General features: G+C 44.0%; 1 protein-coding gene across 1 annotated transcript in view; it reads right to left on the reverse strand.

Annotated features, from left to right (window-relative positions):
* Nucleotides 1-23417, reverse strand: part of LOC147665677 (stonin-2-like) — a 58241-nt gene extending 34824 nt beyond the window's left edge. Inside the window, exons 1-2 of the mRNA XM_086949603.1 lie at nt 23210-23417; nt 16739-17005 (exon numbers count right to left, since the gene is read on the reverse strand). Of these exons, the coding sequence (XP_086805729.1) occupies nt 16739-17005; nt 23210-23297 (355 nt within the window). The 5' untranslated portion in view covers nt 23298-23417. The remainder of the gene's footprint in view (nt 1-16738; nt 17006-23209) is intronic.
* Between the last annotated feature and the right edge of the window lie 228 nt (nt 23418-23645).

Here is a 23645-nt window from a genome sequence, read left to right on the forward strand (position 1 = left end):
GACCTCTGCGACTCCCTAGCTTCGTTCTTCCACGACAAAATTGCAGACATCCACAACAGCTTCGACAACCAACCCGGAGACCAACCCACCCAACCTTCTGCCACACCTTCACCCCCCTTGAACATCCTTATTGACTGGAACCCAATCTCCACTGATGATACCATCCGCCTGATGAACTCCATCCACTCAGGATCCCCCACAGACCCATGCCCTCACCACATCTTCAACAAAGCAGATTCCATCATCGCACCCCACCTCCGAGATGTCATCAATTGCTCCCTCACCTCCGCCACCTTCCCAGATAGCTGGAAACACGCCGAACTCAGCGCCCTTCCGAAAAAACCCACAGCTGACCCCACCGAACTCAAAAACTACCGCCCCATATCACTCCTTCCATTCCCGGCCAAAGTCATCGAGAAAGCTGTCAACAACCAGCTCGCCGCCTTCCTCGAAACCAACAAATCCCTCGACTCCTCACAGTCCGGCTTCCGAGCCAAACCCAGCACTGAGACCGCACTCATCGCAGCAACAGACGACATTCGAACTCTACTGGACAATGGTGACACAGTCACCCTCATCCTCCTCGACCTCTCCGCAGCCTTCGACACAGTCTGTCATAGCACCCTATTACAACGCCTCAGAAACATCGGAATTCAAGGAAAAGCACTGGAGTGGATCACCTCGTTCCTTGCCGGAAGAACTCAGAGAGTCCGCCTCCCACCATTCAAATCAGAGGCCACTGAAGTCATTTGCGGTGTGTCACAAGGATCTTCACTCAGCCCCACCCTCTTCAACGCATACATGAGCCCCCTCGCGGCCATCGCACGTCAACACAACCTCAACATCATCTCCTATGCTGATGACACTCAACTGATCCTCTCACTCACCAAAGACCCTAACACCGCCAAAACCAACCTACATAAAGGAATGAGAGAAGTAGCCGAGTGGATGAAGCACAGCCGCCTGAAACTGAATTCCGACAAAACAGAAGTCCTTATCAGAGGTACCTCCCCCTCCGCCTGGGACGACTCGTGGTGGCCAGAATCCCTTGGAAAAGCACCCATCCCAACAGACCACGCACGAAACCTGGGCGTCATTCTGGACTCCTCACTCTCGATGACCAGACAAGTCAACGCCGTTTCATCATCTTGCTTCAACATTCTTCGCATGCTCAAAAAAACATTTCGCTGGATCCCCACTGAAACTAGAAAAACGGTCCCCCACGCACTGGTTACAAGCCGCCTGGATTACGGAAACACCCTATATGCCGGTACCACCGCAAAACTTCAGAAAAAACACCAACGCATCCAGAACGCATCAGCCAGACTCATTCTAGACATTCCGCGTAAAGATCACATTTCTGGTCACCTGAAAAACCTTCACTGCTCCCCATCAATAAGAGGATAACATTCCGCCTTCTAACCCACGCACACAAAGCACTTTACGAACTTGGACCCGAATGCCTCAACACACGACTTTCCTTCTACACCCCCTCCCGCCAGCTACGCTCCTCCCACCAAGCCCTTGCTGCTGTACCTCGCATCAACAAAACCACCATGGGAGGAAGATCCTTCTCCTACCTGGCGGCTAAAACCTGGAACTCACTTCCCACTCACCTTCGCCTCACTCAGAACCACCTAGCATTCAGAAAGCAACTTAAAACCTGGATATTCGACAAGTAACTCCCCACCCTTCTCCAAGCGCCTTGAGACCCTCTGGGTATGTAGCGCGCTATATAAATCACTGAATTGAATTGAATTGAATTGAGATTCTAAAGTTCTGAGTCTTACTTGCATGCCATTAACAATAATAAGTGCACACACAAACACATATATGTGCGTGTGTGTTACCACACATGGTAAGAAAATAAGGTAATATCCCGATAGATAAAATGGCAGCTGCAACTTTCTGTTCAGTTTGCGTTCAGCCAATCAGAGCCTTCCAGTTGGTGTGTGCATTTGCGAATAATGCCAAAATCACAGCGAAATGTCCATGGCCAGAGATATCACTATACTTTTAAACTAAAATTTCTCAACAACTACTTAGCGGATTTACACCAAATAAGCAAAAGGCACTTTCTTAAACCGCCATCTACCTGCCTGCCAAATGTGGTGTGAGCCAGTTCAGCGGTTTCGGCTGTAGGTGTGTAGCCATGCATTGTGAGTCAATCTTATCTGCTTGCATTGCAATAGAATCACCTTCTTGTCCACAGGACATAGCAGCAGAGGTTACCATATCCCTACGCCTTTCGGCGTTAGCCTTGTTCACAGATGGAAACAATGTGAATTCAAAGTCCTTCGTGCATGCTAATTTATGCTAAAAAGTCACATGACCAGTCTTAAAAAATATATTTCCCATAATGCAAGGTACTATTCACGTCGTAAATGTCATGTGGATTCTCAATAGATCCTTGCTCATCACTTCTTGATTCTTCAAGGATTTTTTCATTGCTCCTGCATTAGATCGTAATGGGGCTGATGTTACACACGACATGTGGCTTGATTTTATTGCACAGTGCATACTTCTTTCAGCAGCCTCTGGATACTGCTTGTGTCTCAGAATGGTCCGGGAGATATATAATCTCCTCCGACTCCTTTCCTGCATCAGTTACCTCTTTTGCTGCTACTGGCAATCCTCATGTAGGTGGGTGACTGATAGTGCGTCATGCTCCAGATAAAATCCATAAACCAAGTCTCCAAGCACACGGAACCCCCAACCCTTCAGGGCGGCCTAGGGAACAATGGGCATTGAGCAGCCCATCAATCGCCATCAAAGCAAACACAAAACTGAGGCCCATTTCTGAAACAAATCATTTATTCCACAGGACATATCAGCACAGGTTTCCATATCCCTACGTGTTTCGGTAAATATGTACTTACCTTATTTTCTTACCATGTGTGATAAAGGCACCTGTGTTGTAAAGTGAAGGCTGTGTACCCATGCATTGTGAGTCAATCTGATCTGCTTGCCTTGCATTGCAATAGAATCACATTCTTGCATACATAAAAGCCATCACATTTCCTCAAGCTCTCATAGTCCAGCCTGCATGCCTTACAAAATGCCGTACATTTCAGTAAGCTCACATATATGCTTCAAAGATCCCTGAAGTATAAAACAGTTCACATACATGTTGCACGTAGCAAAAAGAAATGCACATATTATTTTATACATAATTAACCCTAAAGACACAGATCAGTGCTCTTAAAACATTTTCTGCTGTACGCAGGCCTGCTTTTCCCCCAACCTTCCGCACTGCTCCCTGTTACGGCTGGTGTCTTCCTTCGCAGAGACCACAGCCACCTCTCCAGTGACCCCGCCTGCCCTCCGGTATCGAGACCACAGTGCACCAATGCAGCAGACGTGCACAGAGGGGACGCTGTCCGCATCCAGAGACCTTTCCCTGGGCCAGGACTCCAACCACTACAGACTGCCTTCGCTGCACTTCAGACGAACTTCGAGCCCTGGACCACTGATGCCAGAACAGCAGCTGTGCCCAGGCCTCCCCCAGGACCATCAAAGGCCACTTCTCTTGCCAAACTGCAGCTTTACGTGCAACACAAGGGAAACAACAGACTCCACATCCATCAGCCACACTATGTCAGTCGCACCCAGCAGCATAGCCAGCGCAAACACCACTGGAGAGATCAGCAGCATGCTGATGAATATATGCTAAATTGGAATACATGCCATGCAAATCTGGGACACCGTCACCACCCGCGCCCCAAATGCCATCTTCATCACAGAAACATGGCTAAACCCAGCATCAGCATGCAACATCACCACAACCACTCTGGCTGGATACAAGATAGCGCACCAAGACCGCACCAATAGAAAGAGCATCAGCATAGCCAAAATGTATAAAGAGACCCTCAAATACGCAACCTCGACAGGTGACACCACCCCCTTCATAGAGCACCTTAACTTCCAACTCCAAACGAAAAGCGAAACTACAATCAAAGGCACTCTTGCCTACGGACCTCCAGGACCCCGCCATCACTTCTGCAACACCATCTTCACCACTCCTATCGTCATTGACTTGAATCTGTATATCTTCCAACGAGGCCTCAACTTTCACCTTGAGAACATTGACAACACCAACACGGCTAACTTCAGAGAAAATATATCCAATATTGGCCTCAAGCAACGGGTCACTGTTCCCACCCACATCGCAGAACACATGCTCAGTCCTATCTTTGCAGCCAGCAATAGAGTAAAACACACCCACACTGAAAAACTCATCTGGACTGACCACCACTGCATCCACTTCTTCATTTTGGAACCCCTTCAACACCCCCGCCTCCAACGCCTGCGAAACACGTCACAGCTGGGTCCAAGGTATCAGAATATTGCTAGACCAATTCCCTCAACTCCCACCTACCAAGCTACCCACCCCCATCTAGGACACAGAACAAGCAGTGAACATCTTCACAAACTGGATCACAGCAAGCACTGACAAAGTCGCCCAGAGTAAACCTACCTACCCCAAGAAACAAACATAACACCCTTACTGGTTCATGGAAGAACTAAAAACCCAGAAATGCTGCTACAGACAGGCTGAAAAGAGATAGCGTGGCAGTAATACCCTCAAGGACCGAATAGGCTTCAAAGCTGGCCTCAACCACTACCACCACCCACTAAAAACACCAAGGAGACCTCTCTGGACACCTGCATCAACGACAGCCGCAACAACTCCAAGGAACTCTTCAACATAGCAAAGGAATTCATCACCCCTTCAGCAACAGAAAACACATCAAGTCCGTGCATGATCAATGTGATGCCCTGGCAGACTGTTTCAGCTACAAAATTAACACCATCTACCAAGACTTTGCAACCCAACCCCCTGCCACAGACAGTGTCAACTTCCTCATGCTGACCGATGCCCACCCACACCAGCTCACTTCGTGGAAACCCATCACAAAAAGGAAATGGTCACCATCAAGAGATCCAGCCACTGCGGAGCCCCTACAGACCCCTGCCCCCACCACGCTTTTAACCTCAGCAATCAACTCATCAGCAAAAAACTCACCAAGGTTCTCAACTCCACGATCACCACAGCCCACTTCCCCCAGAATTGAAAACACTCCAACATGAAGACTTTGCTGAAGAAGCCATCTGCCGACCCAGGAGAACTGAATAACTACCGTCACCTTAACTACCATCCCCTCTCTTTGCTCCCCTTCCTAGCCAAGGTCATTGAGAAGGCAATCAACATCCAGCTCACCAGACATCTGGGGAACCACAACATCCTGGGTCCCTCCCAATCCTGCTTCAGAACAAACCACAGAACCGAGACGGCTCTAGTCACATCCGAATGCTGATAGACAAGGGAGATACAGTGGTCTTCATCCTCCTCGACCTCTCAGAAGCTTTTGATGCCGTATCCCACCACACACTGATCAGCAAGCTCCACCAGATCGGAATCCAAGGAGCAGCCCTCAAGTGGTAGCATCATATCTCACCGAAAGAAAGAAGAAAATCATCCTCCCTCCCTGCTCCTCGCTCCCTAAGAACATCACCTGTTGGGTACCTCAAGGCTCATCCCTCAGCCCAACCCTCTTCAACACATACATGACTCCCCTGGCCAACATTGTGCAAAGCCTCAAACTCAACATCCTCTCCTACACCGATGACACCCATCTCATCCTTTCTCTGACTAACAATCCAAGAACCATCAAAGACAATTTCCAAAGGTTCATGAAGATTTTACCAACTGGATAAACAACTGTCAAACTCAACATCGACAAGGCAGAAGTACTCATCTTCAGGAAAGGCAAGGACACACACTGGAACAACGAATGGTGGCCTCAGAGCTGGGCCCAACCCTGATACCCACCGAATAGACCCACAACCTTGGCATCATCCTCAACAGCCAGCTATCCATGAAGAAGCAAGTCAGGGCAGTCTCCACTGCCTGCTTCCTTATGCTCCGTATGCTAAGGAAGGTTTTCAGATGGCTCCCGACCAACATCAGGAGTCACCAGCAGACTCAACCACAGAAACTCCCTCTATGTAGGAATAACTCATTAGGAAGCTCCAGACAATCAGGAACACAATGGCCAGGCTCAGCCTCAGTCTCCCCAGACAGATACACATAACCCCTCACCGTAGGAAAATCCATTCACTACCGGTCATGAAGAGATGCCATTACAAGCTACTCACCCATGTACAAAGGGCATTAAACAGCAAAGGACCTGCATAGCTCAACCAACGCACGATCTATCACCAACCCACCACGACATTCAGATCAGGATCCCTCACCCTAGCTGTCACCTGTTGCACCTGCTGGACAAACAGAGGAAGCCACTCCTCCCATCTGGTGGCCAAACCCTGGACCCCTTCACCTCAAAGTCTCACAATTGCTCCAGCAATCCAGGAAGGACCTCAAGACATGGATGTTCAACCGATAGAAGAACAGGAAGAATGATCCCACAGTGCCTCGAGACCCTCACAGGTGAAGCAGCCACACTCAACAAATCCTGATTGATTGATTGATTAATTTATTGATTGACTGATTCATGCTTAGAGCTACTGTGCATATGTTTATTTGATAGGGGCCTGAAAATCTATAGCTGTACCACAATCCTTGCTGTTTTTAAACTGGATGCCAGCACTCAAAAGGAGTTGCTGTGCAGATGTTTCTGCTGGAACGATGCGTTTCGGGTACCTTACAGCATCATACTGGGGCTGGATGGAATTTTGTCTAAGAAATATAGACAAACACTGATGTTCATTAAGGCTTTCAACTATTACATTTATCACAATATATGGTGGGATAAGTAAAACTGCTGTGCTGTATATTGAAATACTGCATCCATTCTATATTGCTGTGTAATCTATAGGTCACGCCTTTGAATCCCAGGGGTCCACTCGACCTTTCATCTTCTGATGTCGATGAAATGCATAACGCCGAGTAAATTAACAACTATTATTAAAGGGTAGCATTTTTTATTATTATAAAGCTGTGAAAAACTTTAGAAGTGAGGTTATAAAAATGTGAAAAACTTTAGAAGTGAGGTTTGAGATTGGAATGTGGTGTCTTGTCAAAAAGTCCCAATCCCTGTTTTTTTTCTAATAGAAAATCCAATATGTAAGATAAAAACATAAATTGTACATGAAAGAAGCAGAACATCTAAGAGACTTTGAGAGGTGAGGTAAATTATGCCCAAAATAGTGTGAAAGAAAATGAAGCTCATTATTGGCTTTTATTTGAACAGCTTAACTTACTTAACATTTCAAACCTTACAGAGAACCTCAGGTATCTCGATGAACAGGGCATTTTGCCTAGCATGTTGCCAACATGCTACTGGGTTTTAGAGACATCAGTGAAGTGTCTGAAGACAATTTAGACTTAGTTCTTCCCACAGCCTTGCATCCTACACCAACCTTTCACACACTAAGGGATGGCTGATCCCACACACCGAAGACCACTGCTCTAAAGTGTACTAGGAGTACTCCAGTTCAGTTCATTGTGGAGGTCAACTGACTGGTATCAACATCGCACTGATATCTTGTGGACTTTCTTAATGTACAAATATTCTCTTCTATATTCTAGCCTGCGTTGTAGTACAAAAAACCTCCTGTACCTGAGTTCTACAGTGCCAGGATACCAACCTACACTTTCAGATTAGTTTCAGTAACTAAATTACAGTACATTTTTGGGACACACAATCTCTTTTCCTTCTCACCCAAGAGAATCATCTTCTCTTGCAAAAGTCTTGTTTTTTCATCTGAAGCTAAAGCTAGGTCTTGTTCAAGCTTGCTGTATAAAGCGGCAATTCGTTTGTTTATCTTTTCAATCATTCAGTTCACTGTGATTTGCCATTAAAAGTGAGGAGCTAGGGCGATCAATCAAGAGGGTGGGGAAGAAACTGAAGAAGGAACAGAGCAACTGAGCATCACAATTCTTCCCAGTTATTACTTCAATTGTTTTATATAGCTGTAAACATGCCTCATCTGGATCACTTCTAAAATGTGGTTTCACTTATGCTTGTGCAATTAGTTTGTTAGTCTTTATGGGTGAGTGTTAGATTTGGCATCTTTTGGCGTGTTTCCCCTGAGTTTTTGCTTTCAGACCTCTCGGTTTTGACTCTGTTTGTGCTGGCTTAGTGTTTCTGCGCACTTTTCTCACTGCTGATCAGTGGTAAAGTGCAAGTGCTCCTGTGGTAAAATGTGTTGTGGATTGGTGTTTCCATGATTGGCCTGTTTGATTTATGTGTCAGTTCCTATTAGAGTGCACTGCATGTGCCAGGGCCTGTAAATCAAATGCTGTTAGTGGGCTGCAGCACTGGATTGTGTCACCCACCCACACAGTCCATAAATGTAACTCCGGCCTGCTATTGCAGAGCCTGTGTGCAGTCTGATACTGCCATGTCGACTAGGCAAGTGCACCCACTTGCCAGGCCCTAACCTTCCTTTTCTTACATGTCAGTCACCCCTAAGATAGGCCCACAGTGCCCCTGTGGGCAGGGTGCAGTGTATGTGAAAGGTAAGACATGCTCTGGTGTGTGTGGCATGTCCTGATAGTGAATGACTGCCAATTTCATTTTTTCACAATTGCAAGGCCAACTGTTCCCCATAGGACATAATGGGAAGTTTGTATATAACATCCTATAAACATAACTGGCCCTGGGAACTAGGTAGGAAAATGAAGTTTAGTATGCCTGAACTCAGAATCTAAAGATGCATCTTTTAGTGAAGGTGATTTTTACATTCTGTGTTTGAAAATACCACTTTTAGAAAGTAGGTATTTTCTTGCCTAACCATCCAGTGTGCCTCTGCTGGGGTTCTGGATTGACTGTCTGGGTTTTGGATGACGGGCTGGGGAGCAGGAGTGGCTCTGTATAGTCTAGGTGGGTCAGGAAAGGGCTGAATATACCTGGGCTGCATTTTGCACCTGAATGGGCCTGGTCTGCCTCTGACAATGCCATCTCCACCTCCTGTCAGGAAGCCACACCAGAGAAGGCAGAACTGGTTTTGGCTGTACACAGACACTCTCTGCCTAAGAGATCAAAGAATTTTGGGATATAAATATTGGGGCCCAGACCCCTGAGCTTTAGAACTCCTTCTGACAAAGAAGACTACCAAGAAGAAGAGCCGAGGTGTGGAGGAACTACTTCTTTGCTGAGTGCTTTGCTGTGTTGGCCTGCAGTGGCTACTTCTGTCTTAGGCAGTGAAAGGACTGGACTGAACCTTCTACAACTTCTTTCTTTGAGTATCTCCAAGGGCTTGAGGTTGAGTTTGCCCTCTGTTCAAGAAGTCTCAGGAACAGCAAAGACTTCAATTTCTTCTGCTCTCAGCACTGGAACTGTGTGTTTTGTGCTGCAACAGAAGAAAAAGCAAACTGACGCTGTCTATGACGCCACTGCCGACTCTGTGTCCTGAAGGCAATGCAGAGGGCACCACCGCAATGCGGCCCTGCGACCCTGGTCTCACCAATGAAGCCTGCTGCTCGCACCGCGACCTGTGGGCACTTCCCCTCGCATCATCTCACTTCACGACGACGCCTTGGTATCCCCGGTGACGACGCTCCACGTCAAAATCGATGCCGCTGCTTGCACTGCTCGTAAAGTAACACAATGCACTGACCTCATCCCACACTGCAGCCTTGGCCTGCCGGTGCCATCGACTTCAGTTCGTCAGCCAACAACAGCGCTTCAGCAACAACGCCGCTGATTGCACTGTGACCTGCAAGCACCACGAAGAGCACCGCATCACTTCGCACTGCGACCCTCGTCTCACCGACGACGCCATCTGATGCCGCCATCAAGCCGCTGCTCACACCGCGATCTGAGGGCATAGGCCACCGTACTGCTGCATTTCGCACTGCAGCACCCGATGCCTGCCGACAGCAGCGCTCCTGACTTCAACCGCGAGGAGTTCGATCTGCAACGCTTGTGACTTCAAGGGCCCGACAACTCCTGCACCGACCTCCAGAACCGACACTTGAGGACGCCGTGCTTTCGGAAGTTCAACGAGAGGTCGCCTACGGCCTGCATTTCTAAAGGTAATGTTTTATGGGTCTTGCCGACACCGTACCTGGCCCGCGATGCCGGGGTCAGCCAAAACTGTTTGTTCACGACACCGTGATAGCCCCAGAGGGAGCTATCGACTTCAAGGAACTTTTTTTCAAGGTTATTCTGATAACTTAAGATTTCGAAGACCTGCCAGCACCGCGAAAAGCACCGCATCAGTTCGCAATGTGACCCTGGTGTCACCGACGACGCCATCTGACGCCGCCATCAAGCCTCTGCTCGCACTGCGACCTGTGGGCATCGCACGCCCTATCGCTGCACTTCCCACTCCAGAACCTGACAACTGCCAACGCCAGCTCTCCTGACTTCAACCGCGAGGAGTTCGATGTGCAAAGCGTGTGACTCCAAGGGCAAGATGACTCCTGTCCAAACTTCCGGAACCGACGCCTGCGGACGCGGTGCTTTCTGAAGTTTAACGAGAGGTCCCAGATGCCCTGCACTTCTAAAGGAAGTGTTTTGGGGGTCTTCCCGACCATAGCGTTCGCGATGCCCCAGTCATCCAGAACTGTTTGTTCATAACGCCGTGATAGCCTCAGAGGGAACTATCGACTTCAAGGAACTGTTTTTCAAGGTTTTTTTGATAACAACTGTATTGTGGATTTTTATCGTTTTTGGTCTTGTCTTAAGTTTATAAAAATATTGGATATTTTTCTAAACCGGTGTGGTGTACTTTTGTAGTGCTTACACTGTATTACTGTTGGTTATGTGCAAATGCTTTACACACTGTCGTTAAGATAAGCCTGACTGCTCGTGTTAAGCTACTAAGGGGGTGAAGCAGAGGTTATTTTAGGAGTGTAACTCCCTTATCCTGGCTAGGAAGAAGGGTCCCTACTTGGACAAAGCTGCAAGCCCTTGCCAACTAGACACCACCATTTTGAACAGTGAGGTGCTAGAGGGAATGTTAGAAGTCTATATCCAGTGTGGCACAAGGATCATGCAAGGTTAAAAAGTGTTTTTATGTTCATGCTGCTGAAGACGCAAGCTAGTAAGTATGAGTTTAACTCCTGAGAGATAGTAGGGAGAGAAAGAATAGTGAGAAATGGCTAGATAAGTTTTATAGATGCTTTTGATAGCATAGACCTAAACTGATAGACTTGTCAACTTCTTTTGATACCATGAACCACCAGGTGGTGTTAGAATAATTTGATGGCTTTAGTATTAGAGGCACAGTCCTCACTTGGTTTCAGAGTTTTTTGACCACCCACATTACAATGGGTTCTTCTCACCTGCCAGAAACGAAGTATGGCTCTGACACATTTTATTCATTTTTGATGGGGACCCGAGCATAGGAGCTGAAAATGTACATACCGCATGGTAAAATTCTAGCACGGGATGCCTTGAAATGATAAATTAACATGGGAAAAACCAGAAAATACATCCTTCTTTCGTCAGACATCTTATTTAGAATCATACTTTTTGGCCCTCTTCAATCTGCCCAAAACCTACTCTTGGCTAAAGTGAAAATAACTTGGGTGAAGTATGTTTCAAAGATAACAATGGAAGAACAATTTAAATCTGTGGTGAAGTTATGCATTTTCTAGTTGCGGGCATTTAGACGTATAAATCATTTCTCCATTTTACAACAAATTATTCAAATTATGAATGCATTTGTTTCCATCAGTCTGGATTATTGCAAAGCCCTGTATTTTCAGATTCCATCAAAATCTATTAAAACGCTTCAAATGAAATAGAATGCTGTGCCAGGCCGATTTTGAACTTCAGGAAATATGAATGTATTCCTCCATTGCTGTTAAATTCCATTGCCTTCCAGTCAGCCAAAGAGAAATGTTTAAACCTCTGTGGCTATGCGTAGAGCACAGCAAACATAAGGAGATGAGCACTTCATGATCCTTGTTCAAACCCTCTATCTAAAAGATTCTCATTCTATAATCCAGGGCAAAATCTCAGATCTGAAAAGGCTAATCTTCTGAATGTTCCCAGATTCCACTGATCTGGTGTAATCTTGTACAGTGTTAATGGTCAAACTATGGAACAGATTGCCACTGGAATTGAGAGAGAGGACCTCTCTGTTGAAGTTTAGAAAACTTCTAAAAACATGGTCCTACCCTGTGTCTTAGAGACTGGTGTGAGGCAGCTGTTTTGATTGATGACAGCTAGACAGTTTTAGGACCTGTTAGCGCCTTGTTATCTGCAGTTGGCAGTTCTCACTGAATAAATAATAGAAAGTAGGAAAAATAGACTAAATATTTCGGATTTCGGGTGGTTTGAGTTTTCCACAATGGGCATCTTGCATTACATTAAATGATTGATGTAAATGTGTTCTTTTCCATAATTCTTCCAAAGTGCAGGCAGGTGGCTGAGTCCTCATTGATGATTTGAGAGTTCCAGACTTTTAGGCTCGAAGGGACCTAGCTCTAAGCTGGGCATTTAAATGTTAAGCGGCATACTCTTCATGTGCTGGCTGATCAAAGGCTCCAGGACTATATGAAGGGGTGGGCTTGTGTGAAGGGTGGGAAATAGACTTCACAGCTACTTTTGGCCTTTGCTCCGGGTGTCTTTGCCCAAGGTGCACAGGACTTTAACTTTATTACCAGACTCCTTAGGAGCTAATAGAGTGCTTATATAGGCTTATGTTGTCAGTGTTGCATGGTTGGGATTGGCCCTCTGCTTCTGCGCTTTGTCATCCCTGTCTGGATTTTTGAAGATGTCAGTATAAATTACACACAGTATTTCAAGCATTCCACAAACAGGATTCTGGTCATCTCTTCTTACTGCTGGTTTTTTAGGAGCGGTATACTCTTTCAGAAGGTAAATAGCTGAAGGATTAAATTGGGACTATTATAAAATTAAATATCATTTATATGATTTTGCACTAGAGGCTGGCCTGACACCAGTGTTGTAGGGCCCATGAATTCCCTCACTTTGACTTCTGGGCTGCCAAATATGACTATCTCTGCTTCGTTACCAATAGGAATGAGGTACTTGATCTTCATTTGGGTGTAGACATTAGGGCTGGAGGACATGATGTTGGTCTTGCTCCCATTTTATTTGACTGGCAGAGATAACATGAGTCCCCTTGATGGATATATTGAATTGGAAATGGCACCTGCTCATCACCTACAGTATCTTGTATCTGCGTGATAAAATCCAGTGAGCTCTTCCCCACCAAGAATAAGCCTCACACACCAGGGTCCGTGTAAACAAAATAGATGTTATTGGCAACGCGTTTCGACCAGCATGGACTTTTTCACAAGTCAATTGTGCAACAAACAAATCAACCATTTAAACGTGTATTTACAAAACATAAAGAAAGGACCAATGCACATTGATTCATGCATATGCAATGAAGGCAGACTTCCATACATTTTGCGTGAATTCAAAGCGCTGTGCACAATAACGGAAATATTTCCTCTGCGTATTGATTATAATGCGTAATTATATACACCATTATACCGGCAAATGAAGTTGTAATACAAAATATGTCTTAGATAGTTTGTTATTTTACACAAATGTAACAAATTATAATAGACTAATCAAGGAAGTCAACTAACTTTAACGTTTTCCAATTTGCCCTTGATGTTTAGCCTGATGCGTGCTCATACGCTGAATGTAGTGATTTTGTATCTGTATACAGTAAAAAGAAACTGTAAAGGGGAGGTACTGTGAGGAACATGGAACTCTTATGTTTCATTGGTCCACTTTTAATTTATGATGAATTATAATATCCATTTAAGTGGGCAACAAACTTGGATAGCATCCTCATGCTCTGAATTTAAGCAGAATGTTGATGCTCACAGTGTTACAGGAGATTATTTGTAATGTTCTGTGGGACACTTTATGTAAATATTATGAATCAAAAGTCAGAATGGCTACCACCGAGCAGACTGTGATGTTCCCAATACTCCTGTAGTTGGTGGGTTGCATCCCGTTCTAGGATTTTGGTGAAGTAAAGGATGTTTACGATCATTCGATAGTTAGCAAGCACTCTGTGGTTGAAAGCATAAATAGTGGAAGGATTTGTGGCCCTTTTGGCAAAATAGAAGTTTGGTATGGCATGTTCTCTTCACAAAAACACAATTTTTTAACCTTTTCTTAAAAGTTTTGTGCCACCTGCTAGTGCTGCTGCTTTGCCTTGCTATATGGAAGCATCAGCTCTGGTTGATAGAGGTTTTCTACATGAGTGTAGTATTAATTGCGTGTTTCATGGATGCACTCAAGAAAGTAATGATGGTTGATGCAATGATTGGGGTGAACTGCATGATGCATGAAGCTTGGCATAACTGTAAGAACAGGTTTAATGCTTTGTTCTTGTTGCAAGTCTGAAAAAGAGACCCTTCGGGGGACCACAGGGCAATGCAGCGCCGGCCCGATGAGGAGCAAAAGCCTAATGATGAAGCATGAGATCTTTCGTGGTGTGTGAGGGCATCGAGAGGAGGACACACTGCCTTCCACAATTCTTGCTGAAGATCACTTGTATGTCTTTTAGATGCTGAGCTTGACCCAGTTAGCTTTCATCCAGTTAGCGAAATTAATCATGCCAGCGGTGAACTTGTTCCTTGTGTTGGAGGACTTGTCTGAAATGGTGTGTATTAGTTGCATATCATCGGCATACTAGAGAAAGCGGGATGTTTGCCAGAGGGAAAATGTATGATTAAGGAGCAATGAACCTTAAGGGACTTCAGTGAGGATTTTGTGGACTTCCAAAGAGTAAGGTACTAAGCTGGCAGCTTATTTTTTATTCATTGTGAAAGAGCAGGTCCAAAAGAGAGCATGTCCTTAGGTGCCAGTCTTGTGCTAGTGTCTGATGAGGATGGGGTGTAAGACCGTGTCATATGATACAGAGAGTTCCAGCAGAATGATGGTTGCTGTTTCTTCTGTCAAGGGTCATACTGATGCCGTCTGTGGCAGCGATGAGTATTGTTTCTGTATTGTGCTTGTGCCTGAATCTAAAATGCATGGCATCGAAGAGCTGGTGATTCCTGAGGTGGTCGGTGAGGTGTCAGTTGATTTGGTTTCTCTGTGACATTGGCTGGGTAGGAGGTAGATAGGTCTACAATTGGATAGCGTAGATGAGTAAGCCAAATGTTTCTTGAGGATGGGCAGGGTCAACATTTCAGCATATTTTCTGGAGTTTTCCTGTCTCAGATAGGTGGTGTTAAACATAATAAATAATGACTGGATAAGTACAAGGGACGTCTCAGAAAGGTGTGTTACACCTCATAAGTAATGAATGGGATAGGTCAAAGGATGTTGAGGTAATGTAGCAATACTGTGCAGATAGAAAGTCAAGGCCTTAGACACCCGATTTTATAGTTCTATATGTTACACAACTATATGCCACCATGCAAAAGCTACCTTGCATATTTCCGTCACTTTCAATTGCTCCATTACAAAGGCCTTACTCTAAAAGTTACATTGCTAAGGCCTACAATGAGGTTATATGTAAATACAATACTATGCCAAAAAGATAATCGATATTCACAACCAGAAATCTATCACTCCTCTTTCAGTAACACAGTATGAATTGGTCATAAAATAAATATGGTATTGATCTTTCAATGTTTGATACTAAAAATGTCAATAGAGGTGTTTAAAAAGGAGACCTAGCAATTATGAGATACCCCCTGTTCCAACGGGCCGTATGGGAATTTAAAAATCAAGATGTAGATTTGTAACTTATTTACAGGAAAAAGAAAATCTGAATTTGGAATCTTATTTTTTTTTGCAAAATATTTACTTCTGGTTAAAAATTGAGGCTTTTGTATCTTCTGGTAGTGACATTTAAGCTTTGGGCCTACTCATTATGGGTTACATTGTAATTCCGATGAAGGTAGAAACATGAGTTCCTCTTGCATCGGATTTTTCAAGTTGTGCTTCTAAATCACTTTACTGTCTTTATATTCCCAGGCATATTTTGTCAGGATATGTTGAAAAGTACTTGTAAAAAGGCCCTATTGCGGGAAAAACTGCCAGAATTAGTACTGGAGCACCAACTCCTGAGATTATTCACAATTTGTGTCAAAAACGTGTAATTTCCCAGTACTCCTTCCCCCAGGAAATACAGATCCCTACGATATTGGTATTTCCCGGTGCAGGATTACTGATCTGCTTCCTCCGCACACCTCTAATAATGAGGGCATAGGTAACTACTATGACATATTATTTATCAGTCCAAATTATTACATGGGAAAACCTTGATAGCAATGTGGGACCATAACACAGGTTAGCAGTTGTGGATTTGCTACAACAAACTGGATGGTCCCTTAAACTTAATGGTGCCCATACTGACCACTGACGTGCAAAAGGCTTTTTTAATTGTATCAGGAATCAAGCCAGTTTTTTGCTGATTAGACACCGGACTCTGTTAAAGGGGGGCATCCAGTGTAGAGAAGAAATAATTCTCTTTACCCAGTCTGCATCTCTACAATCACCTATACCAGGCATCTAGAAGACTGCTTTGCTTGATGATGTCAGCTTGAGTTTTGAGATATATTGTGGCATCATTTAGTTCAGTGCCCCTTTACAGACTTTGACCCCACTGCCCTATGTGATGGGGCAGATGCAAAACATTGGATTTTGGCAGCCCCTAGTCCATAGTAAACTTCTTGGGAGCGAATGGTTGGAAGATCTTGCTTGGGTTGTGTGGGGAATATAGCTATACGGACGAAATGGAAATGTGGCTAGAAGTCTTAGTGTAGAATTTCCACTTTCCCAAAAAACAATGTCTTACAAAAATTGCTTCTCACCAGTTTGGCCTTTGATGTGAGATGGGCTGCTCCATGGTGCCTCTTCAAACTGCACCCAAGTGCTCATGGTGGAAGAAAGGTCTGATTTCAGAGAGTCCGTAATCGGAGGGGTTCCTGAAGAGCCAGCTCGAGCTTGGTCCATGGAACTGCCGAGATCCATATAGGTGGAGTTCTCCAAGGATCCCTCATCCTGAGCTGGGTTATTTTCAGAAGAACTCACGGAGGATGAAAAAGATCTCTCAATGGCTTTCTCGCCAATGCCCGGAGCTGTGAATAAATAAAGACATTCAGAAGATCACTGTGTGAAGCAAACAGATACAGACAAGCACCTAACTGATTATCAATTAGGAAGGCACAATAAATGCACAATGGTGATAGGAACACTGAAATGGACATAAATCACAGGATGATTTAGGACCCAATCAAAATTGTATTTATTATTTATAAATTTTAGAGGCATTAGGGTTCTTCACAATTCATTACATAGAGAACAAAGGAACGCGATTTCCATTAATTGTCAAGTCAGTAGGGATTAAGCTCTTAGGAGCAAATACAATGTAGAGGTAAATACAAGATGGACAACCATAGATTTGGAAATGGACTGGGAAGAGGGACTGGGAAGAGGGAGCTTGTATGTCTTCTAGGAGTATCTTTTGTGAGTAATACTCCTTGAAAAAGTGAAACTGCTTGTGTTTCCAGAATGAGTAAACTCAGAGCAAGTCATTTTTACAGTGGAGGATACACTCTGGATCTTGTTTCCAATCTTGTGTTACTTTTCACAATGAATACTTTTGGGCCAATTCATGCCTCTGTTCTCAGAGCCCCTAAGCAGACCATGGTGAATGAAGTCACACTGACTGTGAACGATGCCTTTATCTGTTCAGTCGAATGCTTTAAGTAACCTGGAAACATTTGGCTACCAGACTTACCTCTTTGGAGCATTAAAACATTACAGTAAATTCTTGGCATGTGTGTCCTTAATACAACACACTTCCTGTTAATTTCTAAAAGGAACTCCTTTGAAGTCCAATTCCTCCAGCAGCCTTTTCCTGCTGGTGCAGTTTTGAAATAATCACCAGCTGCCAATAACTAGTAAAATAAACCTCTTAGCTGGACTTATCTGTCCTAAGGTACCATCTGGACCCCCTCTTCTCCAACATGTGGATCAAGCGGCTTCTCTTCTCCAATCACTGCCCCTATGTTACCTTGGGTGTTTCCCCAAACTCCCAAGATGAGCAACAGACCAGATTGGACTGAGGGACTTAGGAAGGCAGTCTCAGAAACCGCTGTCCTCATGTTTCCTCTGGTTTTCCCCTATTAGGTATATCTTTTCAGAGCCTCATTAAAGAAACTGCAGGAGCATTGTGGCGATGTGAACTGTATAGTCCATGGACAATACAAAGCAAAATGCCTTTTGATATTTGTTTTTGCCTTGGCCAGATCCTTGGTTCACTACTATAGCCTAAGAGCCTACCGAAGTGGCTTCTACTGGCCATTAAAGGCCAGCTCTCTTTAACAAGAGAGCAGGCCTTTAATGGCCAGTAGAGCCCGCTAAGAAGGAGAAACAACTATTACATCGCAGTTATTAAAAAGCACTACCTTAACAATGCAGCTGTTACAACATAACTGCCTTTACATTGCATGCCATTACAATGCATGCCATTACAATGCATTTCAATACAACGTATGCCATTACACCGCATACCAGTACATCGCATTCCATAACAACTCATTATAAGGTAAGTATTGGGGAATGTTTAGTTTAAGTCTGAGAATGGGTTTTGGGGTACATGGGGATAGTATTTGACCCCTACACTATCCAAGACTTACCCTACTGTTGCACTCACTGGAGTGGAAATAGTAATTTTGATCCCTACACTATCCAACACTTAGCCCACTGTTGCCCCAAAAGTATGCATTGTAATGCTATGCGTTGTAATGGTATGCGTTGTAATGGTGTGCGTTGTAATAGTAGTTTTTAAAAATGCGTTGTAATGGCATGCGTTGTAAAATATGCATTGTAATGACAGTTGCGTTGTAAAAACCACGTTTTAAAGGCATGCGTTGTAATTGTTTGCGTTGTAACATAATATATTCGCTAACAAGGACTAAGGCTATTAGAACATTCCGCCCCTAGAGGGCAGACTGTTCTAATTTGTAAACCAAAGGCCTCACGTAGCACAAGGGGATTGGAATTCCCTTGGGATCCGTGAGACCTTTTGTTCACAGCAAAAGCTGTGGACATATATTGGAATGTTGGAGCTCCGGGCTGCTACAAGCCATTAGAAGCCTGGAGTACTTCATTGTTTTTAATGGAGCTCCCAATATTCCAATGTTCTCATTTTTATTAGCTCCCTCTCACTTTATTCCATTCTCCTCCTACTTCCAATTCTTCAATGCCTCTTCTGACAACTCAGATTCCTATGGCAAGTCACTCAATATTTCCTGCTGGAGGCGCCCTCTCAAGGCCAAGACAGCAATGAAAGAAAGAAGAAATGTGTGTTAACCATCCATGTAACTGGAAAGTGAATCTATTGAAATTTGAAACAGTTCGGCTTTACTACATAAATAACATTTAAATAAGCAACACAGAATTTTGGAAGTAATGTTACATATGTAAAGATATAAACTTGCATAATGAAAATGAATAACTAATGAAATAAAAATGTTATTTATATGTTCAAGAAGAAATATTTAATTGTTCTTTAATTTAGAAAGTGCTATTATGTTTTTCTTTTTTGGGCTCTCCACCAATATGTAATATGTATTGTTACAGTGGTTCATGAAATGTCATGAGTAATGTAATATGTGAGGTCATAGGCTGTGCATTTTGGGGTTATAGTTAACTCTGTAAACCATAAACTTGTGAATTCCAGACTTTTTTAACCCCTTCGCTGCGGAGGCTATTCCGCCGCAGCGCTAAGGGGGTGGCACGGCCGCGCGGCGGTTCCGTGCTTTTGACAGAACCGCTCCGTCACGGCTCGCGGGTGAGCTGTGCTTGTGACGGAACGGTTTCGTCACGGCCCCGCCCGTTCTTTAGAACGTTAGCGCAGGCAGGGCCGTGACGGAACCATTCCGTCACCAGCACAGCCCACCCGTCACGAGCATGGAAGAGGTTCAAGGTTTTTAAATGCTCGTTTTTACTCTATATATATATATATATATATATATATATATATATATATATATATATATATATATATATGTATATATATATATATATATGTATATATTTATATATTTTTGACCCAGTGGAAGTCACCACTGGGTAGTAGTAATAAGGTAATAAGGTCAGTAATCTTAGTAATCAAAGTAATCATAGTTGTGTGGTGAATTGAATGACAGGACAATCCTTACTGGTCTTGACGCAGCCGCCCTGCAGGGATGGGGGCTCCCACCAAAAGGAGATTTTTGTTTGGATCTATTCGGGGAGCATGTCCAGCTTGCCTCTTTGTTGCATCACTGTGATGAAGTCTGGCAAAAGGAGCACTGAGGCGAGAAAGAGAGCAGGAGGAGAAGTGTATCCTCTTGCCATTTCTGAGATCTGGTGTTTGACCATTATAATACGGATGTGAGTCCGGCAGCATGATATCGAGCAAGAACGCAAATACAAAATGAAGCCTCCCTCTCATGCGTTTTTTTTTTAATTGAACATTATGTGCACTTGGACAACACGATAACGTGATGTTTTGAGTGGTATTAAGCAAACAAAAAGTGATAGAATAATTACACAGAATGTATTTATGTTTCAGGTGCAATGTGGGAGTTGTATTTTGTGAAAAGAAGGTCAAGTGTTTAATGGGATTTAAGGCCTACATCACTCTGCACTATTACCCGGCTCACCTGTGAACAAGGCTGATCGCACAGCCAAAATGTGTCAGAGAAAGAAATGCTGCGAGTCTGATAGAATAAAACATTGATTTTTCTCAGATTGGGGCTACGAGAAGTATATATTATATTATATATATATATATATATATATATATATATATATACTAGCAGCCCGCCCCGGCGTTGCCCGGGGCAGAAGGGGGCTGGGGGCAGCATTTAAAGTCTCTGTGCACTCCCGCCCGCCTCGCCGCCACCCCCCGCCGCCTGCCCCGACATTGCCCAGCCCGCCTCCCACCTCCCGCCCGACATTGCCCAGTACGCCTCTTGCCTCCCGCCCGACATTGCCCAGCCCACCTCCCGCCTCGCGCCTCGATCCGCCCGCCTCCCGCCTCCCACCTCTCGCCTACAGCCTGCCTTTGCCTTACCTGGCCGCCCGCAACGTACTTCACCGCCACTCCTCGCCGCTCTTTGCCTCACCATGAGCGGCCCACTCCAGACTCCACGCCACTCCTCGCCGCACGCCACCGCTCCTCCCCCGCATATCGTCATGACGTCTAGGTCACGGTCAGCACTACGTCGCGGCCGGCGCTAGTTTTAGGAAACTACTTTGTTTTGAAATTTTAATTTTTTAATTTACGTTTTTTTTTTATTTTCAGTCACCTATGTCCATCTACACACCCTGAGGATTCAAACAATGTATTGGGTGTGTAGATTGGCGCTGTGGTTTCCGTGTTTACCTTGCCAAAAGGTGCAAGTTCTCTCTTTATAATAGTAGTATATATATATATATATATATATATATATATATATATATATATATATATACATATATATATATATATATATTATACACACACATAAAACATATGCACACAAAGCAGAAATGTGTCTATGTATCACAGTGGTCTTTGTTAGAATGAAGCAAGTGCTACAAAGAAAGCCAGTGCTCAATTTGAGCCGGTGTTTGCGGTACTAAATTGTCAACACCAGCTCTTATCACCACATAGTGGCACTGTTTGTCTGTATTTGAAGTGAAGACATCAACAGATTCTTTAACAAATAATATACATTAAAAATGGATAATACCACAACGTCCAGACCATTCTTTTATCTTTGGGTGGTCTGAAGATGTCTAAATTGTAGCAGTTGTAGCAGTGTTATGATTAATGGTAATGTTGGTTTTGGAATTTAGCAGTGCTGCTGGCAGTAATGAAAGGTGGAAGCTGCAGAGGCCAGTTTAGAAATTCTTTGGGCCCTGCCCTTATTTTAATCCTTCTAAATTAAGCACTGAAAAAACTTTGATGTTGATGTGGCTAGTAAATCAGCTTACAGGTAAATGTTGAGCATGCCTGTAAAAAAAGCTGACAATTGGGAGTCAATCCTTTTGGAATGTAAAGTCTAACATGCAACAGTGGTTGCTATGTCTAAAGTATCTTATGACGTTTTTAAAGCAAGAAAGAGTCACAAGTGATCAAACATTCACAAAAAAACAAGCAATAACTATATTTTGAAGGGAACAGAAAATAATTTTTCTTTATTCCATTATTGTCTTAGAAAATGTTCCTTTAGAATATCTGGGCAAAAAGTTAGAGCTAAAAACATACCACAAGGCCAGCTGTGTGGGAAGCAACAAGGTGGAAATGTTCGCAAACAGTTCAAGACAATGGAAAATTAGGTTTAGGCTAGTTTACATGCCATTTCCATAGTTGGCCATAAGAGTCTCGTGTGAAGTTAATGAATATAGGCAAAAATTGAGTTGTCTAACTTTTTCCTCTTTGGCACAAAGTGTTGTTCCAGCATGAAAAAAAACAAAGGTAATATTAGACTAAAATCTTGCAAGTACACAATAACGAGAGCTTTATTGCCTTCGTAGCTCGAGCATTCATTGCTTACAGCCCTACCGCCAGATGAGCGCCGATTGCCTTCTGACCGCACTGCTTCAGTCAGGCACATCAAGTCCCGCCCGCTGATCGGATATAACTCAACGATCAGTCCGCGACCCATGAGCGACCACCCGGACTTCCTATACCCTCGCTCAGTTACCTGGGTATAATTCACTGTTTCCATCGACAACCCTGTCCTGATGACGATCCCGAATAAGGGGGATCGAAACGCCGTCGACTGTACAGCTTGAATTACACGACGCATATCACGTTTTGTGCTTCTATATAAATAATTGCATTTTAAGTGATTACAACTTGCTTTGTGAAGCCATCATTTGATGTAAATATTTTGATTTGTGCGTCGACTACGCAGCTGTTTTTAGCACTTGCACTTTCACCATCACCAATTGTATATAGCACCTTGCACCAAGTGTCACTGGGTTGTCACATGATCCGCTCTGTACAGTGCTGTCTTAACTGTATTGTCATGTGAAATATCCCCCTTGCTTCTTGGTAAATAACACTACCTTTGTAAAAATCAACTGACTCCTTGTTTACTCCTTTCTTGTAATGCATATTGCATACATTTCTAAAACTGCCTCCACATAATACCTGTTGGGAATTGTTTTTGCTTACACAACATACAACCCTTGGCATCCTCAAGTTTACTAAATGAAACAGTTCCCTAGATCCTGCCACCTTTCCATCCAGACAATAACCATAAATAACATTAAACAAAGATTAGCATTTTCAGTACCCCTAGGAGAACCAGTACAAGGCTCCTCATCCTGGAAGGAAACCCACTCCGAGTGGCAAGTGGAGGTGGTGCCAGCCAGTGATGTCATCCTCTCAGGGGGTGGTGCATCCTCTCTTGGCGATGGCTTCAATAAAGGGACGGGAGAGACTTGCTGATTACAATTGAGGCCTCCACGAAGTTACCTTAGATGCTACTTGCCAAGCATTCATCTACGGCCAACCTGTCAAACCTGTATTATGGAGATGACAAACAAGAACAGTGTGAATTTATTTTGAGATGCCTATTATGTTTATCTTGCTGACTATATTGAAGGGTACGAGAAAATATTTGTTTTCCAAACCAAGCCTAATATCACTTTTCAACAAGGATATTGCTTTAGAAGAAGCTTTTGCCTTAAGCTGTGTGTGCTTCCACGTCACAAACCTTGTCTTCAGAA

Source organism: Lissotriton vulgaris, unplaced genomic scaffold (genome assembly GCF_964263255.1).
Source record: "Lissotriton vulgaris unplaced genomic scaffold, aLisVul1.2 SCAFFOLD_1655, whole genome shotgun sequence".
Taxonomy (NCBI): Eukaryota; Metazoa; Chordata; class Amphibia; order Caudata; family Salamandridae; genus Lissotriton; species Lissotriton vulgaris.